Here is a 17,768-nt window from a genome sequence, read left to right as displayed (position 1 = left end):
GCATAATAAAAAGTTGATTTTCAGGGTGTGGTGCACTAGGCCCTCCTTTAAACTGAAGATAATAAAAGCTCTTTTAAATCTGATAAATATTCCTAACACAGAATTTTAAATGAAACAAATTAAAAAAAAATTGTTAAAGGAGGCATGACACAAAAATCAATTTCATCAATTATTAGTTTATTTGATTTATTACACGTAAAATATATAATAAACACGCCCCTTGTAGTCACTTACAGCGTTTTAAATAGCTTAAAAATCAACGATGACCCAAGCTGTTTGAAGATTACATAGAACTACTTCATTATGTTCTGTCATGTAATATTGATCTTTTTACATAAAGTAAATTAAATTCATATTCTAAGATTCAAACTGTTTTGATCTCGATCTTCAATGAAAATATTGATTTCACCCCTTTTTTTTACGGAATGTTACTCCTGACAAGTGTACCAGTAACAGGGAGAGTAATATAAAGTCCCTGCAAGTACAGAAGATATTTTTTATTGGTTTTTGATAATTCTATTTGATAATCCATAAGGATTTCATGCTGAAGCTTCCTCACGTTCTAAATCATTTTTGCTAAAATTAAATATTTTAACTGACCTACAAACAAATATTGTCTGTACTAGAAAAACTCCCTTCAACTCACCTAGGGTCATCTATTATATACTGTGTATTGTGTCAAAGTCTCCATGTAAATTGTTTTATTTAAAAATCCGTAAGACAAAAAAATTCGATGACTTTTTCAATTATTATTGAAGTCATACACCTGTGTCAACAACTGTCATGGGTCGCTGAACCATGTAAAGATAAGAGAAGCGGCCCACACTATCTCTTGGTCATAATGGTGTCTTCCACCTATTCCCACTTTTTAAAAAACATTATTCCTCCTATTCCCACATACAAGTTTCTTTGATGTTTTGATTTGTTTTTATAGTAATTAAGCCCTACATAAATGATACCTTCTGTTTACCTGTGTTTACCTTTATTTTGCAATTTTTGTGCATATTTTATATTTTTACATAAGTATGAAAGAGAATGAGATTTAAACAAATGGAACATAAATTTAAGATTTTATTATAATATGTGATATGATATTTAACAAAATATAAATATTATCAGAAACTGAAAAAAAAACTAGACCAGAATCGAGACATTTTGATGTAATTAAATTACAGCTTTCTAATTGATTAAATAATTATGAACTGGCAAAGCTGAGAAATATTAAATGTTTCATTGCAAGCTGATGTACTGATTTGACAGATATGTACTCAGCTGAGAACCCCAAGCTTCATGAACTCCAAGCCAATGTTTGGCTATATATTGTTGTCCATTCCCAGTTTTTGTCATTAAATAGTTACAATGGCTAATGCAATACTACACGTGAAGTTCGTTACAAACAGACTTGGCAACCAAAACCTAGTACACAATGGCTTTAAGTTTCAAGCAAAAAACAGAAGGGGTGAAAGGACTTACTGGAAATGTTCTACTGCAAATTGTCCTGCTACAATTAATACATTAAACAATATACCAACCAAAGTATCAGCAAATCACAACCACGAGTCTGATAACGTGCAGTTGACGGTAGATGTAGTCCTGCAGAGCATGAAAAAACGTTGCATAGATGAGCTCACTCCAGTTCCCACTATCTATGAAGAAGAATTAGTAAAACTCAGAACTAATGACTGGAATGACGACACACAAGAACTAGTGGAAAATATTCCTACTTTCCCATCTTGTAAATCAGCCATGTACAACAAACGCAAGAAAACTTTACCAGTTTTACCAAAGACCGCTGATGACATCAACATAGATGGTATTTGGACACAGACCACAAAAGGAGACCCTTTCCTTTTAGTAGATGACAACACAGTTGGACGCATGTTGATATTCAGTACACACAAGAATCTAACACACTTAGCAGCTGCAGAAACTATATATGGTGAAGGCACATTTTATACATGCCCTACTCAATTCTACCAACTGTACACATTCCATGCAATGGTTGACAACGCAATGTATCCGCTAGTGTACAGCTTACTACCAGCCAAGAGCGAAATTGTATATACCAGATTTCTTACTCTACTCAAAGATTTATGTCAACAACATCAACTGCAACTTCAACCTACTACTATCTTTCTGGACTATGAGGTCGCCATACGCAACGCAGCATACTCCATCTTTCCTGGCATCAACGCAAAGGGCTGTTTTTTTTCACTATACTCAGAGCATATGGCGAAAAGCTCAGGAAACAGGTCTACAAGTGCCTTACAAAGAAGACAACAACATCCACCAATTAGTACGTCGTGCAGCTGTGTTACCACTCATACCCACTGCTGAGGTCGAAGACGTATGGTTTAATGCCCTTACTGATATAGATGATGTTGAAACAAACGCCAACTACGTTCCCTTCACTGACTATGTAACAACTTACTGGGTAGAGCAGAACAGACACTTATGGAACCACTACACAACAGAAGGTCCAAGGACAACCAATCACTTAGAAGGATGACATAGTAAACTTAAGAAACATGTTCAACATCCAAACCCAAACATATTCAGACTCATAAAACAACTGAAACATGAGGAAGCCATCCATGACTTGACTATGATTCAATACACAGCTGGTGGTAAAAAAGCAGTACAAAAGAGAAAGTATGTAGACATCAACAACAGGTTAGCAGCACTCAAAACCAGACATCGTAACCAGGAAGTCACAACTGTCCAGTTTGGTGATGCAGCTTCATACCTTCTGCATCTTGACTAAATTGATGAACTGTTAAATTGTTATGTGAAAACAAAATTATTGTGTATGTTTAATATATATGATCTAGTGCTTAATATCGTAGAGACTGGTTGAATGAATGTGTTTAAACTGATATTGTTACTTTCTTATGTCTTATGACTTATGTATATCAAAAACTACTGATTCATTAATATACATTATGTATTCATATATATAACTGTTTATTTATATTTCCTTAAATTAAAAAGTATAATATTCAAAATTTACTTGTTTCTTTTTTATTATATTTATGCAACAAAATGGAAATTCACTGACAAAATATATCATTTACCTGTCATTAATTACAAAATCAAGTAACACCTAATCAAACATTGTTTATACAGTATAATCCTTTATCTACACTATTTTCCACCTATTCCCACATGAAAATTTACCTTATTATTACCTATTTTATAAAAAGTGGGAATAGGTGGAATGAACCGTCATAATTAAGTCTACTGGGCTTGTTTATTAATATAACCCAGTGGCAAAAAAAGAGTAATACACAGAGTGTCACTATTTTAGTTGTACCCTCCAGTTCAAGTCCTAAAAATAGTGTGCAAAGTAGTTGTGTATTCACCATGCAGGGATGTATGCCTAACTAACATGAAAAGCTGACAGAAATGAGATGAACTTTTGCACCCATACACAAATCAGTGGACCACTCTGCATCATATATACAAGCTATTTTTGAAGATTTATTAATTTTTTTGGACATGTGTACACATTTTCAATGCACCCAAATGGAGATTGAGAACCAATGACGTAGCACTTCCATATATGGTAATTGAGCATTACTTCCACTTTCATTTATGCATATTAATAAGGTCATTGTGAAAACACCAATAAATCATTCTAACTTTACTTAGCACTAACCTGATGAGAAAGCGTTTGTTACACTCCTACCTATACATACTATAGTTTTTATAAACATAAACGTTTAAAAAATGATATTTTTTGTGTCAAGCCTCCTTTTGAAATTAAATAAGAAATAAACCTTCTACATCAATTTTAAATAAACACCTATTTTACCCCCTTTTGGCCCCCTTTTTGCAGAAAGGTAGGGGCCAATGACCCCATTTTCATAAGTAAGCTTTCAGTAGTAACATGTATCAATATGTTAAAATTTCATGACATTTGGTTCACTACAACAAAAGTTACTGCACTGAAACGAAAAAGTTAACAATGATGAGCATCATAACATAATAATTTTTTGCAATTTTTGCAGTCGCATAAAAAAATGAAAGCATTAAAAATAAAAAGTTTAAGACAAAACTTTCTAAAAAATTATTTCTGAAAAATCTCCCCAGTTTTGGCACAATGAGTAAATCAATAGGCTACTAGAAACCAATAAAACAACTTGTATAATAAATTCCATGAGTAAAATTTTAACCTGGTCAGAATTCACATCACCATTAGTAGATGCCTCTTTCCCTTGTACCTCAGCTTTCAGGACCTCAACAGCATCAATTACCAGAACTTGGGATAAAGTCTGCACAACTACCTCCAGGATATTGGCTGAGACTAAGTCATCAGTGATATTAGTTAAAATACCTAAAAAAAAAAGCAAATACAGTGAACCCTATCTAAGCCGAGCCCCTTTCTGACTCACCAAAATTTTTCATATGGTAGTAGTTCTGTTCATACAGGTTTAAATTTTCTTAAAATCAATATAAAAATAAATAGAACAATTATAAAGAGGGTCCAAAAAAGAAAACATAACCACATGGTCTACATAAGGTTAAAAGGATGAAGTTCAGGTTTATCTCAAGACACTTTCTTACCCACAGCCAAAGTTTTCAGAAGTGCATGGTGGGAAGACAAGGTGTTGTCTGCTATGATAAATTCCAATAACTGACATTTATCTTGCTGTTTACATATGGCATTTATATCTGCATTGTCCTCAGTTACTGTTTGAAGACACTGAGCTGGAATCAAACAAAAATTTGAAAATGAATAACATAAAACAATGAGTAAAATCAACTGGACATAGTACTAAGATATTTTTGGAACAATTCGAAAATGATACATCTAATTTGTTTTTATGACCATGAAAAAAATCAAATGTGATATCTGAAGTACAGTCGAACCTCGATGTGTCAACTCGAATTAGTCAAAATCTTGAATAACTCAAACTAATTACAAAGTCCCAGCAAAACTCCCTTTACTCCAATACAATTTTACCTCGGATTACTCAAACTTGGATGTATCGAAACCTCGGATAACTCGAGGTAATCAATCAGTCCCCTCGATAGGACTTTAAGTTTAATTAACCCTGATGTCTCAAAGTCAACTAATTCGTCATAAAACTGATTGCTTTATTACAAACCATGACCGAAGTGTGTTTTAACAACGATTAGCGTGGGTTTTCAAATTAATTTGATGACACTCTTTATGGTTTGATTTGTTTATTCAATTAATTTAAAATTGCGTGTTGTTAAAAGAAACGAATTTTATTAATTACTCGTTGGAATTAACACTAACAGTGATATCGGATATTTTTGAAATTTTGAAAATTTAAAAAAAAAAAATACAGATGAATTGAATTGTATCTGACTATTAAATGAAACATCAAACAGACGATAGTAAGGGTCTTTCAACGAAACATTCATTTCGCTAGTGAATTTGAAATTTTATTGCAATATTGTAGAGCACATGGTTTGACAATACTCTTGATTGTGAATCAAACAAAGCAGCATGTTATGAACTATGATGTTTTTGATATAGAAAAAATAAAAAGGAAATTTCACTAAAACACTCGGTGCCATTCAGTATTTCAAAAATGATATACAACATACAAAAAAAAAATATCTTCAGATATGAAATGCAAGACATTACGAAGTACTGTGAAAAGTGAAGTACATGTACATGTACAAGCACAACAAATGATTTAAATCAATCATTGACCAAACTACTAGTATTTCCAGTTTATCCATATACTAAAAGTTTGATTAAATGCACTGAGCAGTTTAGCAGGAGTTACAGATACAAGATATATGGTTGGACAGAAAGGGTGATTTCTATGTACCTAAACCCTTCATTCGGGGGTATAATAAAACACAAAGCTAGTATATCATCATCACATATAAATCCATTTTTTAGGTACATGAAGTACAGAAAGAAAGCTACTGAATGACTAAAATATAACCACATCTAGTTTCATAACTTACCTACAGTAATTGCAACACTGTAGCCATACACATTATACTGTAAACATGGCCACAGAATTTCTACTAAATTCTCTTTATTGAAGACTTTTACTGCCTCCTCTGAAGCTTCACTGTAAAATAAATCTAAGTAATGAGAAATAATAAATAACCTTCTGTTAATCAAGAAATAACATATAACAAAAATAAAAAGCTACGCCAAGTACAGCAAGATACGACCACAGTGGTAGAACCCTGAACAGTTCTCAAGGACACATCAAATAATTTGGACACTATATTACACAAAGTTCTATATTAAAGGGGAAGACCACCTTTGCATTAAGTTAGGTTCTTTTGAAATATCACACCCATGTAAACAAAAGTAAGTAACCTTTAATTTAAAATGCGCTTTTGTAAAATGCTTTAGACTATGCAAAATTCTTAATCTTTGAAATATATGCGGATGGCCATCTTGCAGAGCTCTCCTATGTGAAGGAATATCATTTGCAGACTTTTTTTGTTTTATCCGAAAGCTTCCAATTAGCTCGTGACATCACTAAGTCGGTTTGGTATTGATACAAGTACTGCATATAATATGTAAACAAAGAATATTCCGTAAATATTTCAATGACCCTGTTTATCTAATCACCAAAACATTATGTCTTGTCAAGCTTACGATTACACAAATGATAAAAAAGAAATATTCAAAAAAGTATTTTTACTGGAAATACACACTTTCTTTGGAACTAGCCATTAGATTTTCCTCAGATATACTAGTCTTTCTGGCTGCAAATCCCGTTGTTCATCAACATTATCAGAAAATTTCTTACACATTGTACCTCAATTTCTTCTTCTGTATATATTGGGTTGAAATTATAGAGGAAAAATGCCAAATTTGTGCTTTCTTCGGACTTCATAATCAATTAACTATTTACTTTTCACTTTATAAACTGACTTCATGATGTCACAGCTAAACCGATCAGGTGGCGCCCATATGCGCGGGAAATTCAAATTTGCTAATTATAAATCATGATTAATTAGTTAAGAAAAAGACATCATTTTTGTTTCAATTTAATTTTCATTAACATTAAAGATTAGTTTCGATATTTATGACTTGCACATGGTCTTCTCCTTTAAATCAAAAATGTAAAAATCACCAAAAATAAAATAGTATATTTTTTCGAGTTTGGCCCCTTTGACCCCTTATAATTCAAAAAAACCTTAAGAGATAACTGAAATCAGATTGAAATTTACAGGAAGGCATTTTTATGAGGAATCCAATAAAAAAATAATTTTCGGAACCTGACCAAGCTGAATTTTTTGGGTATTGCCACACTTTGACTCCCTATAACTTTGAAAAATCAAACATTGTAATAGGGTTTTAATAAAACACCTATTTTTACCCTTTTTGACCCCTTTTTTCATAACAGTAAGGGCCACAAGGTTCAAATTAAATAGAAACCCTCCTTCAATTGTAAGTAAAATCATATGAAATTTCAGAACAATAGGTCAATCACAACTTGAGTTATCACATGAAAACAAAGTTTCCCCATACAATGACGACTGCACTGTAACATTATATGTGTGCAAACTTTTTGCAGTCTTATAAAAAATGAAATAACACATACAAAAATGTTCAGACAAAAGCAAAATTATTGATAAAATTACAATGCAATTTTCATACATGTATAAGATAAATAAATTAATGTATTGATACGCCAAGAGACCAAGTCTATGTGAGACTGAAACAATAGACACATTTACACTAGTGGATGGCATTGATGAAAATAATATATTTTTCCGTTGTTTTTGTACTAAATTCTCCTTCAACTCAAAGATTAAATGACGTCACAATTTAAAATCACATTGATTCATTGACGTCAAAAGATTATTTGGAGACAAATCTGGGGTTATTCAGAGCAAAATGACAAGCGTGAATTCATGAATAGCACTGCAACACACGAAGTACAATACATATGTAGCTGACAATAATTTTGGAAAATAAAGATGTTTTACACCTGTACATGTATGAACAGCAAAAAAAAAATTAAATGTCTGACATGTAAAATGGAGCAAAAAAAAGTTGTGTTTTTGTGGGTTTTTTTTTATAATAATTGTTATATTTGTAAAGATTACCATAAATTCCACAGTATGTGAGTAGCCTCTATAAAAATTTCCAATTTCAGTTCCCCCAACTTTTTTGTTGGTACATCTTCTGGTTTCCACCCAATATCAAACTGTGAATAAATAAATACATATTTGCAAGTTTTCAAAACAAAAGAATAAATACCTTATTGAAGGAGTTTCAAAATCAGATTTTCATGCTACATGTAAATACAATAGTGTACATGTAACAGTAAAAGGATTGACTTGCAACCATTCAGTTGGATTATCTCCCCTTGCGAGCATCAGAATGTGATTTTCTTTTCTCCTCTTAAAATTTGAAAAATAATCATCCATTGATTGAATGGTTTTACAGACTGACAGACAATGTGAATCATATGTACTCTCCATGGGGTAAAATGTATACATATAAAGGTTGCTGACAAGGTCACAAATGACAAGATGGTTTATGTAATACAAACCTTTTTAAACAAAGCCACTAATGGAGTCAGCACATCTTTTTTTATTAATACTTCACATGCATTTAATCCCCCATCAACTGTAATGTTTCTGCAAAATTAAAACATTACAAAGTAAATTTACACAAAATACTGACATATTATAGGCAAATTATTTTATAAATGAAAATGTTTTTTATATACTTATGTAGCACAAGTAAATTCAGAGATCTTTGGCTTTTATAGACAAATAGTATTGAGCACATATTATATTATTATCTCAAAACCAACACATTAACATCACTATAAAACCATTTTTTTATAATGATTTAAAAAAAATTATATTAAGCATTGTTCTAGGAAAATTAGTTTCAACAGGGAACATCTACATGAACATTTACTTTCCACAATCAAAGTTAGCTTTATGAATTAAACAAATGCTTTAAAAAAATTTCAGCTTTCTACTAGCTAAAGGGAAAGTGAAACATTATAAACAACTTTCCCACACCAAAATAGCACTAGCCCTGGTTAATGGGAAATTGGAATCCTAAAACTCTGATTCAGTCACTGTATTTCTTAATTAATGTTTTTTTTCATCCTGTGTAAGCTTTAAATGTTCTTTTTTTATGAATGGTTCTGGATTAATTTATAGTACATTGCAAAAACTAAATGAAGAAGCAAATGTTCAATCAGTTGATACATAAACATATGTGTATGTGGTTGATGCCTTCATTTTGAACAAAAAAGAGAAAATTGGCAAAATCAAATAGAAACATATGGTAAAAAGTGAAGGCTAAATTATGGATTTGAAATACTAGAATTCCGCTTTAAAGTGGAAGAAAATCAAGTCTGGTCTCAAATATGTACCAGATGCTTATGGATCTTTCTCTTTTCACATACAATTACATGTATATGCCCAAATTCAAGGCAAAAATTCATGAAAATTTGCTTGATTTTAACAACAGACCTGACAGCCCCAAGGGCCTTTACACTGACTTGAGGGCTAGGATCAACAAACAGCGGGGCTAGAATCTTTATACAGTCCTTTTGAAGCAATGTCTTGATATTTTCAGTACTAGCAACAATGTTAGCTAATGAAGCACAGCCACACTCTCGAGTCTCCTCATTTATGCTGGACAGCTGTAATATATTAAACATTAATTCAATAGTATTAACAAAACCTGAAAGCTATGATTTTTTTCATCAATTTGTAAATTCCTGAACTCAAGATAGGTGCAACTTTTACTAAAGACAAAACAAGAAATCTGAAAGAAGCAGCTCACTAGTCATACCGCTGCTTTCCATCACCATATAAGGAAAATTTTTCAGCATACAGGAAGTAGATGTCATACAGAAATGAAAACATATCCCACAAAACAAAATTCCTATAGGAAACTTAGTATAATATATCAGCAACTTGTGTTTAATAGTAGCCAAGAAAAATGAGATGAAAATTTTGTATATCACCAATGTATAAGGAAAATTCAAGTTATTTCCACATACAGGAATTATATATCATAGGAGTAGGAGAAAACATCCCATGATACAGTATACCAATATAAAGCTATATGTATAATTTCAACTATATGTAATTATCAGAAGCAGAGAGTTTTGTTATGAAAAAAAAATGTATTACAGAATGACAGAATTATATCAGGTAGAACAGTACACCGCCTTTCCTATGGAGTGGGAGTATAGTTAACACTTATACATACAATACATGTAAATAAATGAAAACTGAATTTAGATTACATACTACTAATTCAACCAATGAGCTTTTAGAACGTAAACAAAAATAGTCCTACACAAGTTTTAGTGCACTTGTGTTATGCTGTTGTGGAAAAAGTGCACATCAAATCAGCACAAGTGAGCTTGTGTTTGGCGGGGAATTATATTCCCTTGATTTCTATATAAAATGGTCACTGTAACTTATTGAATTAAATAGTTTTTAAGCGTTCTGCATGATGACCCCTTTTTGTGAAATGTAGGGGAATTCCCATTCTATTTTTAGCCCATTGTCTTCTAGGAGCTGGTGTCTCATTGCAAGGTAGCAAACCCCACATAATATTTTCAGGGCTATTAGTATACATATGCAGCTTTTAGGTGATGTATGGTCTTCTTCAGGTTAAACTTAAGGTAGAAGCTCCATAACTCATTGAACTTAAAGAAATTAGCATTGAAGCCTACGGAAACTGACATTAGTGGTTTGTAGCCTGAATAATAAAATGTTTCACTGAGCAGAGTGCAGTTAGATAGACTCAAAAGAGGTTGAACCCCACGCAGATGGGGCAAATCTGAGCACAAAATTCAAGCTTGATTTGGTCCCTTATTATTCATTAAGGACAACCCCCAAAATCAATCTCAGGCTTCCATTGGTGGTATGGCACCTTGTGGTATAACTTCATAAAGATCTATATACATGTACTTATTCTCAAATTATTGTCCAGACATAAACATGATAAAGTATCTTCTGAAAACAATGACAACAACAGCATGATACCACAATTTTTTTTGCAGTCATATACATAAGTGTTGACCTTCCTTTATTCTGCAGGAGACATAAATCTCCCTCATTTGAAATTTCCCCCTGAGCAAGACAATTTTTAATGCATCATTTTTGTTATTTTGTTCACAAATTGGTCTTGTATTCACTTGGCTAATTTAATACATTGAAGAGCTGATAAATGCTCAGATGCTGCCTAGACATTTCACAATCAACAAGAAAGCCCTCCATGGTTTATGATTGCAAATGAATAGTTACGCCAAGGTCAAAATTTCTTAACAGACTTTGTTTCTAGGACTAGTATTTGTAGTTTTCTGGTTAAAACTACATAAAATTTTAAACACAAATTCATACAGATATAATATTGGAACAGATATCTGCACAACTTATGCTTTCATGCAACATCACATCCACCTTATCATGAAATTAGAATGAGGCTCATTCAAAGAAAAGCCGTTAAAATGTGTAGGAAAAATCAACTGGTGAAGATATTTCCCTATAACTTTTTTAATAAAAATTTGTTGATAAACAGTATTGTCAACATACTCAAAATACAATGATCTTTAATTTAAACTAGAAGACCTGTTTATCACAGGAGCCCCTGCCTCATCTGTCAGTAGTAAATCAAATGTGTCTGTAAGACACAAATGATGCCCCCGCTCACTAGATATGCCAAATTAGGAACATGTTTATTTTTGTATGAAGACATGGTTTGTAGATTCTAAAATCCTTCCAAGATTTGTGATATTCATGGTCTGTTGGTTCAGCTCAATCCTTCCAAGACTTGCAATGACAAACTGTTCCAGTATCGTAACTCGAAAAAATTTGGGGATCACTTTGGGGATCAGAAATTCCTAAATATATGCATATCTACATATTGTATCCTGGCCACATGGTGTCCTGAAATTCTGGTAGTGTCAGACTAGTTGCGATGAGAAAAAGAAGACCAATGGATGGACTGTCGCATAAAAAATGTTTATACCCCCATTACAAATCCCTAACTTTGTTGCTTGGGATACATTTCTGACAAAAATTACAAAGTCTAACCATCACCCAGTTCCATAATATTCCAAAGTCCAACTATCACCCAGTTCTGTAATATTTCAAGAAATTCAAAATCCTATGACCTTGCACACAATCATTATGTGTAGGAACATCCTGCAAAAAATATTTTAGATGCGGAGATAGCCATACAAGCCATATAGCTCTATTTCTAATGAAAATGACTAAGTGTAACTTTCACCAATTTACATAATATTTCATGAAAATCAAAATCCTTCGGCCCTGCACATCTCCATCATGTGTAAAAATATCCTGTAAAATATTTTAGATGTAGTTCAAAAACTGTACGAGGAGATAGCCGGACAAGCCATATAGCCCTATTTCTGAGTAAAATGACTAAGTGTAACTATCATCAATTTCCGTAATATTTCAAAAAAATCAAAATCCTTTGGACCTGCACACCTTCATCATGTGTAGAAATATCCTATAAAATATTTTAGATGTTTTTCAAAAACTGTATGAGGAGATAGCCGGACAAGCCATGATCAAGTGTAATCTGGACGGACGGACAGATGGACGAACGGCACGACAGGGGTAAATTAATATGCCCGGGCATAAAAAAAAATTACAACTGAAATAAATCTATTATTCATGTGTACATACAATTTATTGGAGCACATGCAAAATCATTAGATATTTCTCAAGTTGATAAAATAAGGTCATAGTTTGGTAAACAATAAAAGACAAACCATCATTGCAGTTTCATAGATTTATGGTACTAAGCACATGAAAGTACATGTACTATAGTATATCTCAACTTTGATTTTGGCATCTTAAATAAAAAATCCTTTTACTGTTACATGTACACTATTGTATTTACATGTAGCATGAAAATCTTAACTGCAGAGACACCCTGTCCAGCTCTGTACATGTACATATGAAATCTCCTGGTATTTGTGAAAGAATGCAGGAGATCTCCTGCAAAGTGGATCCATATGGTTAACAGGTATGATCATGTAATGATTTTGATTTACTGCATTACTTCATCATTTCATGTATGAAAATAGGCTGTTTTTTTTTACTCAAATACACTCAAATATACTCAAATATTCTCACATTCAAATTAACAAGTAAATGTCTTGAAACACTATCAAAACAGCATTAAATAGATGTATCATGGCAAATTAATCATAAATATCCCAATATTTATGTCTTAGAGTGCAATATACAGTTACTTAAGGCGCACTGTTTCACACACCAAATTACCCCCATCAAATTTGTAGAATTTAAAATCAAAAGTTGAAATTTAAAACATAGTATTTGGCTGTTAGTTATGGAAAGGCACCCTTGATCTGTACTAAAACTCAGTAATCTTTTTTTCAGTATGTTACCATAGCTACTGGATTTTATAACATAATCACTAAATTACTCATCAATGACTTGAACCTCCACACACCAAGGATTTAAAAAATATGCACTTTTTAATGACAAAACACTTGAATTTCTGTGCAGACTGCCTCAAAACAGCTTTATTTCAACAAAACGAGACTGTATTTTTAGAAACGACCATATTGTACTACCTTATGTTTTGATCTCGCAAAGTTGTAACAGAGATACAATGACAAATGTGACAGGAATTTCTGTACCTGATTTCAATTTTCAGCATAACTGATATTTTATTTGAAAAAAAGTCTCATGTCACTGTTTATTGCAATTCACTATAGTAGTATATTTTTTAAATATAAACATGTATGTGATTCGTAAACTTTTTATGTTATAAAGCACATGTCACTATAATAAATAGTATACTTGCCAACTCTGATATCACCATTGACATTTTATTTATCCTAACTTTCGTACTATTTTTTTCCACTTCTTTAATTACAACTATATTTTTTGTGTGTATCACTACTATACAACATGGAATGTCCTTGCTTGTAGTATGCTTTGTTTTATGTTGTAAAAATCATAAGATTATAATATAAGGACATGTGTCCTGTCTCCCTTGTTCTACAAATAGCTTCTTCTTATGAACAAAACAACTTTTAAGTTTATTGTAATGCAAGCTATAAAGGGCATATAAAAAGAGATCCAACAACAGGTTGCAATGAATTTTAATTTTATCTTCAGAGATAACTGTTTTAACTATTTACATGTACGGTTTTTAATACTTTTTTTTAAACAAAAACACTAAAAATAACTGGCATTCACTTTACAGTTAAAACCATTTGTAAACTGAAACAGGGACTTCATATTACACCAACACAATTTTAATCGTTCATTGAAATCTGGTACGGAAATTTGTGTCATCTCCGTCATTGTATCTTTGTTCATTTTTTTGTCACAATTTCGAGTGATTGAAGCATAATTTGGGATATTTATGATTAATTTGCCCTAAAACATCTATTTAACTGCCATTTTAACAGTATGTCAAGGCATTTCCATACTAATTTGAGTATATTTGAGTGTATTTGAGTAAAAAGACAGACCAAATTGAATTTCATCTTACAGTTACGGCTTCAGTGGTTGATAAAAATCTGAAAATTTCTTCTCAATCGCCTTTCATTAAATACAGGGAAAACTGGAAGAAATCTAGTTGACATTTGCGAATTATACCTGCTCAATAATAGGTTGGAGTAACGGAGTTGATTCACCGGACTCTTCAACCTCTTTGTCAAATTGCTTAACACTTGGTAAACCGGTCGGATTTGCTTGTTGAACTTTAAATCTTTTTTGTCTTGATTTTCCCATCTTTTACGCATATCATGTTTGCAAGTTTACATTTATTCCTTTAATAAAATGTTTAAAACATTTTCCACATGTTGAACAGCAATAATCTGGTTACCGAAAGACAAATACCAGTTCATTTCCGGTGAAAATAAATAAGTACAACTTCAGGAGAGGAAAGGAGTAATTTCCGCTGTAGGTTTATTATTTCGATTAAAAGCTTTGTAGTTTCATACACACGGAGACAAGGTCACACTTGGTATATAAGGAGATTTAAAGGGAAATAAAGGGGGTTCGAATGGTAATCCACAAAAAGTATCCTTTGTAATATACATATAGAAGAGATAAATCTTTCTGGATTTAATATCAGCTTCGTTATCTTGAGTGTAGCAGAACACAATTTGTTCCTATAGGATTACCGACCGACTTTTGAAAAAATATATTATATAAAGAAACTTTTGGATGGAAGCTGCAAAATCAAAATCGGCAGTAGATGTTGAAAAGGCTTTCCGAAAAATCCTTCAAAGGGCACAAACACCACCCAAGAAAGTTCGCACGGATAAAGACACTATATTTTCTGTCGAAATCGCTACAGCGATTATTTCGGGAAAACCAAATTACCATGAACGCATAATTCAGACCATTCGAAATAAACTTTTCCGATTTTTCACCAGGAAAAGAACGCATCAATATTTCTGGATATTTTTTTTAAAGTTCAAAGTTACAACAACACACCTCACGGATCTCTAAATAATTTAGCACCTAACGACGTAAATGTACATAACGAGACTGACGTGTGGGCTCAGTAGTACTTAAACGGTCTCTGATAAGAAAGAGAGGAACCGAGTTGTACAGAATCCCAAGTCAAGTTCGAGGTGCGGGAGAAGAAAACAAAAAGACGAAAACAATCAATACATGTTAAAAATTAGTTCACTCGTTCGAGTATCTAAGTACCGTGAACCACGCTCCATAGATTGGAATTATAACTTTAAAGTTCTTATAGATGCCGTCGAGGACTATGCAAGAAAATGGATAAAACGAGAACAAGAAGACATTGATTCTATGTCAGAGTGGTTAAAGGCCGTGAGGTCTTTAATTTTGAAACGAATGAAAGTTTTAAGTAGGTCAATGAGTGCCAAGGCTACATCAGTTTTCAAAGACCCCGATGTAGCAAAATCATTGTCTACTACACATGACAAATATGTTGTCGTACCAGCAGACAAAGCCCAAAACACCATTGTTTTTGTCTGCAAAACATTTTACATTCAATGTTTATTATCAGAGGTAGACGTAGAAAATAATAGCAGAGATAAGACCTATACTGCTACCACTCTCTCCAAAGAAGAGTTTGTGGAAAACCATAAATCTATGCTATCCTCTTTTGGTCTCTCTACCAGGGACGATGATTGTGATTTACCGTCTATGTACTGGGTTCCTAAACTCCAGAAGAATCCATACAAACAACGTTTCATAGCTGGATCTGCAAAATGTACCACCAAACCTCTTTCAAAACTTTTAACTTCTATATTAACAACTGTCAAAGAGGGTCTGCAGTCTTACCACAACACTTGTTACTCCCGTAGTAGTATTAATTCAATGTGGATCCTGAAAAATTCGAAAGATCGTTTGGAGGCAATCAGTTCAAGACTATTATCTGAATATAATAGCATTAAAACCTGTGATTTTTCAACACAGTATACTTCTATTCCCCATACTCAGTTAAAATCCCGACTTAAAAACATTGTACATCGTTGTTTTTCCAAAAAAGATGGTACACCTAGATACAAATATATAGTTCTGGGTAGAGATTCCTCGTACTTTGTAAGAAATAATTCCAAATCATTTTCCAAATATACAGAGGAAGATGTTTACAAAATGCTGGAATTTTTAATGGACAACATATTTGTCCAGTGTGGTGGACGTGTTTTTCAACAAACGGTCGCGTTCCAATGGGAGCAAATTGTGCTCCTTTACTTGCTGACCTATTCCTTCACTCTTATGAGGCTGACTTTATAGCTGATCTGATCAGAAAGAAAGAATATCGTTTAGCTAGATCCTTCAATCTCAGTTTCCGCTATATAGGTGACGTATTATCTTTAAACAATCCTAATTTCGGGGATTTGATACATCGCATCTACCCAAAAGAACTTGAGATAAAGGATACTACAGACACTGTGAAGTCAGCCTCATATCTTGACCTACACTTAGAAATCGATGGTAAAGGAAAACTATTGACCAAACTTTACGACAAAAGTGATGACTTTTCATGCAGAATTGTCAACTTTCCTTTCATCTGTGGCAACATCCCTTCGGCACCTGCGTATGGAGTGTTCATATCACAACTCATACGTTATGCCAGAGCTTGCTGAAACAACGCAGACTTTGTATCGCGCTAGAGCTCTAACAATTAGGCTTCTGGAACAGGGTTATGTTGCTACAAGATTGAAGTCATCACTACAGAAGTTTTATGGTCGGCATCATGAACTCATGGATCGTTATGGTGTATCCATCAGCACCATGAAAACTGATTTATTCAACGGGTCATAGTTTTCCTTCCCTCGTTTGTCTACCCCGGATTTGACTTTTTATGAGCAACTCGGCGGGTGTTTATAGAAAAAACAGAGGACGCTTACCCTACCGGTGCACCTGGTCCATGCTTCCAGATTTTAGTGGAGTCCGAGTTGCTCATTTGCTTTTGTTACTTTGTATGTATGATTTTAGTTACTTTATGATCTTTGTTGTGTATGTCTGTTTTCCATGTCTGGTCTTTGTCCCCGGATTACATTCTTTTGATTACAGCTATAACTTTGGTTCCCTTGATTACTCTTTCGAATTTCACACACCAAACTCATTTTCGATCGTAATTACAGTCGAAAGTGGACAAGCGAAATTTTTAAAGTGGCGCACCGGTTTATGCGTCAAAACACCAACTAGTACACATTAACTGAATTTTGTGGAGATGAATCGATAAAGGGTACATTTTAAAAGAGCGAATTGCAGAGAGTAAACAAAGATGAAAACAGTTTATGGATTGTGGAAAAAAATGA

At 33.0% G+C, this 17,768-nt stretch overlaps 1 protein-coding gene and 1 pseudogene across 1 annotated transcript in view; one reads left to right on the top strand and one right to left on the bottom strand.

The window, feature by feature from the left end:
* LOC148615801 (HEAT repeat-containing protein 3-like) overlaps positions 1–14,864 on the bottom strand; it is a 31,208-nt gene extending 16,344 nt beyond the window's left edge. Inside the window, exons 1-7 of the mRNA XM_088582402.1 lie at positions 14,611–14,864; positions 9,457–9,629; positions 8,514–8,601; positions 8,065–8,165; positions 5,953–6,062; positions 4,567–4,710; positions 4,176–4,336 (exon numbers count right to left, since the gene is read on the bottom strand). Coding sequence (XP_088438528.1) covers positions 4,176–4,336; positions 4,567–4,710; positions 5,953–6,062; positions 8,065–8,165; positions 8,514–8,601; positions 9,457–9,629; positions 14,611–14,745 — 912 coding nt within the window. The 5' untranslated portion in view covers positions 14,746–14,864. The remainder of the gene's footprint in view (positions 1–4,175; positions 4,337–4,566; positions 4,711–5,952; positions 6,063–8,064; positions 8,166–8,513; positions 8,602–9,456; positions 9,630–14,610) is intronic.
* Positions 1,042–3,057, top strand: LOC148615802 (uncharacterized; annotated as a pseudogene).
* Positions 14,865–17,768: the final 2,904 nt, after the last annotated feature.

Source organism: Perna viridis, chromosome 5 (assembly GCF_037379345.1).
Source record: "Perna viridis isolate PV_CMFRI_1.1 ecotype Kerala chromosome 5, ASM3737934v1, whole genome shotgun sequence".
Taxonomy (NCBI): Eukaryota; Metazoa; Mollusca; class Bivalvia; order Mytilida; family Mytilidae; genus Perna; species Perna viridis.
Note: the sequence above shows the minus strand (reverse complement) of the source record. Positions and strands in the feature narration are given on the sequence as shown.